Here is an 8,720-nt window from a genome sequence, read left to right on the forward strand (position 1 = left end):
TTTTCTCTCTTTTTTTTTATTTCAGAAAGGTTAACAAGTGCTACAGAGGTCGATCTTGCCCGATAATTGTCCACTGCAGGCAAGTATAACCGTTTGAACCCTGTGACAGCGGCTGACCCTGCTGCTTTGGGACAGAGAGTGTTTGTCGTGGCCTATGTGTTGGAGGAGAGAGGCTGTTTACTTAAACCCGCTCAGTCCATTCACTCTATCTGGTTCCACCAGAGCTGCTGTTTATTCCGCTCACTGTGTTCTTATGTAAATAACATGGCACAGCCGATTACACTCCCATTTCCCATTTGGTTGAGTTAGTTAACTGGCCTTGATTGGTTCGTATTAAACACCAGGTATCTGTCTGGTCACTTTTAATAGTCACATCCTGTTAAGTCATGCGTGGGGCCAGTAAGCCTACTCTCCCTCTGAAGGAGCTGTATGGACTGAGTGTCTAGCAGTGGATTAATGAAGCTGTGGCGCTCGGGCCGCTCTCCTGTTTTATTGGCTTTGCCTTTATTAGAGCGATGTCCACGCCTTGTTTGCAATTAACATGCAGAGCCGCTGAATGGCCGGTGGGCACAAAGGAAGCCTTTTCATGGGGCTATCTCTGGAGTAATGGAAAAGCAAGGCTCTCCAAAAAGCTGTTCTCGAACCGCCCCTGGCCTCTCAACCTCTCCTCTGCTCCTGAGGTGCATGCATTTAAAAGCCTTTGTCCCCAGTGTGCCTTAGAAAACCCAATCCCCTCTCTCCAATTGCCATGCAGCTCTCAAGACCACACGTACGCTTGTGTGCAAAGGTTTAACATAATCACATTCATTGCATCATCAAATATTCAGATCTGCTCAGGTATTTTTGCAAGAATGTTAAGTGTGATTATTGATTTTTGCCTTTTTGATTTTTATCCACCACGTGACGCGCGAACGGAGAAACACACGTCTGTGTGCTCGGGCTAATTTGTGCTTAAACATACTCGACAGTCTTTGCGCAGATGCAGATGTAAATGAGCAATTTGTTTCCTTATAAGAAAAACACTCTGAGATTAAAGCATCTCACTCTGCCGCCTTAATGATCTCTCTCTCTCTCTGTGACTCTCTGCAGTGATGGAGCTGGCAGGAGTGGGACTTACATTCTGATTGACATGGTCCTCAATAGGATGGCTAAAGGTAACGATCAATGGCTTCCCTTTCACTCTTTCTGCTTGAAGTGTTGCCCCGGCAACACTAAAGCCTCTCATTTTCCACAGAGGGTCTTGGGGATGCATTAGAGGGTGACTTTTTCTGAGGCAGCGAAGACCGAAGCCGTGGAGAGGAGCGGAGAGAGCAGAACAAAGAGAAAACAGAGAAAAGGGAAATGAGAAAGGAACCCACATTAGTAATTATCTATTTAAGCTACCTCCACGCCACGCTGACCTGCTTCAGCAGCTGCGACATGAATTTAGATAGCACATGCATGGAAATAAAATGTTTAAATGCAAAATACATTTTAAATCAGAATCTGCAATTTGCTCCAGTGGTTTGAATCAATATTTAATATTTAATGGCAGCATTGTGCTTATTGAATTTGATTTGATTTATTCTTAGCGGTCTGCGGCTTGCGCTCTAATTTCACTCTGAGAATTGTTGACATTTGTTCCCGCTTGATACCGATGTAAACCATAAACTGTGAACATCATCAGCGTGTCATACATTTGGACTTCAGGCTGTGTTTTTTGTCTCTAATATAATCACAAATCTTAGTACCTTATATTTAAAACAGCCAAAAAAAACAACAGGAAAATGACCCTTGTGGTGTGGATGTGTCATTACATGTAAAACAGGAAGAGTCTGAGGATGGATTTGTTTTTTTAATCTCGGTGTGACAAAGAAAACTTTAGTTTTTAGTTGAATCTTTACGCCAGCATAAGAAGAGTCGACTAGAGAGTGTTCATGAATAAACAAAATGCTCAGTTAGCTTTGTCTATTGAGTTCTTTTGAGACATAAACATCTATTGTTGTGCACCTTAAGCCCCCCCCCCCCGTAGATTAGCCTGCCCTTTATCCTTTGACCTCTGCCCTCTACCCTCGCTGCCTGCTCGCCCTCCCCCTGCAATCCAGCTCCATTAGAGCAGGTTAGACGGACGCAGACCTTCCCCTCGCGTCTCTGAAAAACAGCACTAAGTTCATGTAGTTCGGTGATGAATTCGCTGTTGTCCGTGCTGATGAAAGGTGCCACTCGGTCTCTTTTAACCCTTTCTTTTCTGCTCTTGAACCAGATATATAAAATGTACATAATCTCGCTCTACAAAGCTTTTTTTTCTTTTCTCTGAGAGCCTCTCTCCAGCCTAACTTTGGAATTCAGCCCATCTAAGACATGAAAGTCTTGTCAAAGCACTGGAGCACTTTGAGTACTAAGTCCAGCCGCATTAAATCCCGCTTTTTCTGTCTCTTTCTCGCTCACCCACACGCATACATACATTCACGCTCTTGCTCCATCTCCTTTGCTTCCTTTCTTTGCCTCACTTTGAAAACCATCTTGAGAGTTCAGGGGCTCTCTCCCTTTTTCTCTCTTCGGGTTTTGCTCTCTACATCTCTCTGTGTCAGTTTCCTCAAATGAGCTCTGGCATGCTGCTCGCAATCCATAAATCTGAAAGTGGAATAAGATTTCCAGATTAACTTCACAGACTCGTGAAGCCAAAACAGGCTCAACAGCAGCTGATCCCTGCTGAAGGCAGGCAACTGTTGCATGGGTTAATCATCAGAATGACTGCTGCAGATCTGCTATAAATCATTGTAATTTATTTGCTGATATGTGCACGTGCACACTCTTGGATATTAGTGGACTGCCTACATGGACATCATCTAAACCGGTTTTTGAACACGACTCTCACATGGAAGCCAGTGTGTGGTGTGTTTGAATGCATTATTGCACCAGGGCCCAAAAATATCCTCTTGCATATTTTATCGAGAAACAGTCAGTGGCTCTTGTCCAAGTCTTTCGAGGGATGAATGTAATAATTTTCAATCGCTGCGCTCTTCCAAAGGGAGCCCAGTATAAAGAGAGATTGACAGATGTGAGCTGGATTACTCCACTGCTTTGAACTCAGTCCAATTTTCGGTCTGTTGCAGGTGCTAAAGAGATTGATATTGCCGCTACCCTGGAGCACTTGAGAGACCAGAGAGCTGGCATGGTCCAGACAAAGGTAAGGTCCCCGGCTTTGAGTTAGAGAAGTGTGTGTGTGTGTGTGTGGGGGGGGGGGGTGTTAGAAAGAAGTAGGGGGGGAGAGCAGAGAAAGGAGAGCGGGAGGAGGGTTTGCAGCCATTCAAAACCAAGGATTGTCTGCTTCACGTGCACATGGGATCATTTCTGGGGAAACGATGGGGTAACTGATAGCTGCGTCAGGATTAGAACGACATTGTCTTGTAAAACAATAAGTCCACATTTCACGAGCCGCAAAAATAAAAGGATGGCCAAGATATCTCACAGAAATATTTTTCAAACTGCAGCATTGCAAGATTCATGACTTGAACATGTAACATCTCAAATGTCAAAAGAAATGTCCTTCAGAACGTGTGATGAAGTCCAAAACCAGAACATGGACAATATACAACCAAGTTAAATATAGATGAGAAGATATTGAGTCAGATTGAGAGAGGAATCGGCTGATATTGCATAAAAAATGGCAACCAATAATCAAAAATGTTCTCTTAGATTGTCTTCGTCTCATACAGCATCTGTCTGTCTAGTCCAAACAGTTTCTAACACAGCGGGTCGTTCACCTCTCACTATTATGTGGAGCAGTTTAGGGTGTGAACAAAGCGTTTCCTCTTATCCACTAATGCAAATAATAGGGAGGAAGGGTCTTTTGTTTCTCTCTTGTAATTGGAAAGGAATAATAATAATAAAAATAATAAAGGCGAACCTCCATGCAGAGCCGGGTGATAATATTTATGGACTCCGGTGCTATGCTAACAGACTCGAGTGTTCCTCGATGGTTCATTAGTGCTGCTTTTACGGCCCTGCTCTGCTCAGCGCAGGAAAGCTTTCCGGGCACTCTCTGCTTTTTCTTCTCTTCAAAAGAGTCTAAGTGAAATTATATCAGACTATTGTTGATTCCACTTTATGGTTTCATACTGGGTCTGCACAGAAATTACATTGTAATGAGGTATGAAATTCAGAGTTAGGTTTCGAGGATTGAGCAACCAATCGTGTTCTTTTTTGTTTTTCTCCCCTCTTCGTGATGCTGCCGTTTTATTTTTGGACAAAGCTCACAAAAGGGGCATTAATTTCTCCCCTTACTCTGGTTACTAATTTTTGACAGACATCAACATGCAGTAATTACAACATGTGTGACCGTTTTTGTTTTTTTTTCATTCCTCACTAACATCCGTTTGTGATCTGTCGAGCAGAGATTGATCTCCCCCCAGTGGCGTAAAGGTGAACAGCGTCCACAAACCCTCATATTTAGAAGTATCTTTGTTTTTTTCCCTTCCAATGCACAAAACTTTAAACCTAACTTGGGAATAGATGTGGGCACCTGTAACTGCGATGGAGATAAACATGGATGTACTTACATATTTTCTGGCCCCATCACAACTTGAGAAGACACATAAAAATAGAAAACATCAGCACTCCAGATAATCTCCACTGCAAAGCGAAAGGCACGGTCACCAGTGACTCCTCTGTATTGATTTAGCCTATCCTCAGGCCAGACTATGGCAGCCTGTGTGTTGACACATCTAAAGGCTGTTCCCTCCAAACTCCTACGTACCTTTTCTCTGTGAGAGGACCCCGTGGCCCCTCAGCCTGGAGAGAGGAGAGGAATATAAAAACACCAGGTCCATGGGGCAAACATCAATCAGCCCCTTTTGCGCTCCTCGGGGAAAACTATGAGTCGGTTTCGCAAACAAATGCACACTCAAACGCACGCGCACGCACATACACACAGGCGAGCAGAGAAAGCTGAGAGACAGTTTGACTCAAAAGCTCCATTTTAAGACACACCTGGCTGGATCGATGCTGGTCCCGGCTGCTCACACGCTTTAAGTTGAAAGCTCGGAGAGAGGCTCACCTTCACCTCTAGACTGTGGCCAAGCACATCAGGGGCAGGGTCGGGAGCTGCCAGTCATTCTGAAATGCCATTCCACTTGGTCACACAGTAAAACTTTTATCCTTCCTTTTCCTTCCCTGCGTCCTTTCCTCCTCCTCCCCCTCCTCCTCATCCTCCTTCCCCCTCCTCCTCCTCAGGAGCAGTTTGAGTTCGCGCTGACAGCCGTGGCAGAAGAGGTGAACGCCATCCTGAAAGCACTTCCTCAGTGAAGGCATCGCAACCCACTCCCCCCACCACCTCACACCCAGCACACACACATACACACATATACCTTCCTCTCGCTCGCTGAGCACCGGTTTCCTCTGCCCACTCAAGACTGACATCTCTCTCTGGCCTGCCTTCTCCTCGCTCTGTTTCTCCCTCTTCTCCCTCTGCCTCCTCTTCACCTCTATATATACTGTATACTTATGAATGTCGTGCCAGATATCTCAGCTGGATCCATATACACAAAATTTCCCTCAGCGTACGGCCGCTGATCCGCGATCAGTCAGTGCTGTCCGATCAGCGTCCGCGCTGGGAGATTTTTTTGTCAGTATGAACCCCGGTCCTCTTTAACTGTGACGTTGTTTTTTTGAACATACCATCCTAGTGCCACTGACGAGATGTTTACGTGATGTCAAGTGAAGATTTTTGTTCCAAAATGAGCAAAAAAAAGAAAAAAACTGATGCAAAAAGCTTAGAAAATGATCTCCGGCACAATTAAAACATGCTATGGTAAGGCTGCAACTAACAGTTATTTTCCCGGTTAATCGTTCAGTTTAGGAAATGTTGATAAAAAAAAGAAAATGTATTTTTTTAATATGACTAACAGTCTGAAATCTTGAGATATAAATCATTGTTTTATCAGAGAAAGGTTTTATTGGCATTTCTTTTCTTCTTCTTTTTTTTGCTTTCTCCACCAACTAATCACTGCAGCTCTAAACTATAGTGCTATGTAAAGTAAATGAACTTCCTGCCTGTAAAACCCGTATTATTGTACAGATTATATCCTCTAAATGAATCGATGTAGCCTTTTGGAGCTCCTCACACGTTTCTCCTCTGTGATCTGAATCAGCTACTACATCGTGTGTACAGATGTTGAAGCGTGTGCGTTGTTGTACTTTGGGTTGAGACATCTCATTGTCGTACTAAACCGCAGGTTTTCCGACTCCGAGCCCCCCACACGTCATGATTGTTGTGAAACACATCAGCTGTTCTCTTATTCCTCATTGTATTGTTTTTACATTTGACGCCACCAACTGTTTGTTGCATAAACATCTCTGTTAATAGTAAATGTGAAATATACTAACTGAGATAGTTATTGCTTCTATTTAGAAATACTGTCATGCTGTATGGATAGTAATAATATATTTAAGAAGACCATATATTGGGATTGTTGCTAAATTTCTTTGTCCCTCCATCACTGGTATGGTATATTGTGACATTTTGTGCAACATGACCGATTAATCCCTCCATGTATAGACGACAAATGACTTTATGAAAACTTACATAGTGCTATTGAAGATGTATACTGAGAGCCTCAATGAGAACTATATATTTTGTGTGAGAAGTAATATTCAGATTGATAATAAATCCGAACGGACCATACCGCTCTGCCGCCTCGTGTGTGATGTTACGTCTGCTACACTCGCGCACGCACAGACAGCAGCGAGAAGGCCGCCCTCACAGCCAGAGTCACTTGATTGAATGGCGGCCTTGGTAAAGTCACAGAGAAAAAGCTATACGGTGCTCCCCGAGGGTTTGTATCTGGGAGAGAGTCGCAGGTTTGTACAGATGAAATGTTTGGTTCACCAGCTCTGTCAGCGGAGAAAGTGGCTGGGATTTGAAATGAAATCAGTCATGTATTTCACCCACTGAGGTCCTCCTGCAATATTACAGAGAGGAGAAAGTTCAGTCAGAGTCCACCTCAATCAGTGTTTACTGGAGGATGCCACGTTCAGCTAATTGACAACAGACAGCCTCTTTTCTTATTTTTGTTTGTTTTGTCTGCAGTTTCTCTTGTTGCAGGGGTTTGTCTGTCTGCTGTTAGAAATGGGAGGTGGTGTACAATCTGTTATTAGACCATAATCGCTTAAAACAGCTGCACCTGCAAACAATGGCTGATAAAACTGTCTCAAAGAGTCTTTTGTGAAGACATATTTGCTCCTAATATACGACAGTCACACAGTCGTAAGTGTGCCTTTCGGGGTATTTTCAATCATTTGTGTTTTCTTTCTTATATTAACGCAAATTGGTGACACGCTAAATCTTTAAGGGAGCCCTTCAAGAATCATTTGATGCCAAACTAAAGGACACAGACTTGATTAAAAATCTTTAAAATCTCCACTTACTTGGTGCTCAGAAGCTTTTGGCCACATCTCCCAGAGATCCCCAGTCAATTGATACACACCAAAGAGCTAATTTTATCCATTATTGTGTAGCTTTAGTACATGTGATTACAAATTATTGTTTACTGCATTTGAATTCATCTTAAATTTTGACAATAAACAGTGATACAGGGACAGGCAATAATACAAGTGTGTTTAAAGAGGCAGCAACAGTGTTATGTTACAAGTCACAGAGAGTGTGATATGTAGTACACATGAGTAGCATGTATACCTCATGAGTCTTTAATTAAATAATAGTAATATAAGATAAAAGTCTTTCTTTCTAAAAAGGCAATGTTGACTAGGGGTGACTATGATTGTTTTAATAGTTTAAAAATGCTTTATGGATCAAATTTAACTAAAGCCCAACTCTCATTTGATTGGTTGCCCCTCTCAAAGGTTTTAGCTGATACTGGTCTATCAGAGGTCTGATTAATATGATTTTTATCAAGCTGAGGTGGTCTAGTACGTTCCTGTGTTAAAACCTTTTTAACACAGGCCCTCTGATCACCCATCATGACAAACATTTGAGTTGTTCTATCATTTCAGTGCAGCTGCCCAATGATGAACCACTTTAGGAAGGTTAACTGCCACTCGCTGGTTAGTTAGCAAGTGTTAGCAAGTGTAGATAAAATCCAAAGACGACTGTGCCAATCTGCTATCAACCAAAGCACTTACAAGAAGGGCTGATTTCACTCGGAAACAGTCTGTAACCTCCAGCAAACGAGCCAGACGGAGAATACACATTTTCCTTAGCCACCTGAGGTCACCAGTGGTGTCAACGACCAGTCACTAGGCCAATGTGACTGAGGCTTAATATAAACCACTGTGGGAGGGTCAGGTGATAGGGTGGGCTGTCTACCAATTTGAAGATCGGTGAATGGATCCCCAGCTCATCCTGTCCATGTGTCAAAGTATCCTTGGGGAACATACTGAACGCCTAGTAGTTTATTGTTGCATCAATCGGAGTGCGGTGTGTAAATGTTAGATAAAAGTGTTTAGATATAGATAAAAGCACCATATGAATGTGTGTGTGTAAATGAGACTTGTAGTAGAAATTCAAACTCAAATTGAGTACAAGACACTATTAGTCCATTTACCATTAGGACTATTAACAGCAGCTAACCAACCCAGTGCCGTCATATTCTGTACTTGCATGAGGTGATGATATACTTCCTCCAGAAGATGTAACTGTAATTACTTTTTTAACCCAGTTTAAAGACAGTGTTAAAGCTGTCATACATTTTTAGGGTGGGAATCCATGCTTAGCACATGTA

General features: G+C 42.8%; 1 protein-coding gene across 2 annotated transcripts in view; it reads left to right on the plus strand.

Annotated features, from left to right (window-relative positions):
- ptprn2 (protein tyrosine phosphatase receptor type N2) overlaps positions 1–6,655 on the plus strand; it is a 153,813-nt gene extending 147,158 nt beyond the window's left edge. For both annotated transcript variants that reach the window (XM_063483625.1, XM_063483626.1), the window contains exons 19-22: positions 26–79; positions 1,090–1,154; positions 3,096–3,169; positions 5,215–6,655. In XM_063483625.1, coding sequence (XP_063339695.1) covers positions 26–79; positions 1,090–1,154; positions 3,096–3,169; positions 5,215–5,286 — 265 coding nt within the window. In that variant the 3' untranslated portion in view covers positions 5,287–6,655. The remainder of the gene's footprint in view (positions 1–25; positions 80–1,089; positions 1,155–3,095; positions 3,170–5,214) is intronic.
- Positions 6,656–8,720: the final 2,065 nt, after the last annotated feature.

Source organism: Pelmatolapia mariae, linkage group LG9 (assembly GCF_036321145.2).
Source record: "Pelmatolapia mariae isolate MD_Pm_ZW linkage group LG9, Pm_UMD_F_2, whole genome shotgun sequence".
NCBI classification, from domain to species: domain Eukaryota; kingdom Metazoa; phylum Chordata; class Actinopteri; order Cichliformes; family Cichlidae; genus Pelmatolapia; species Pelmatolapia mariae.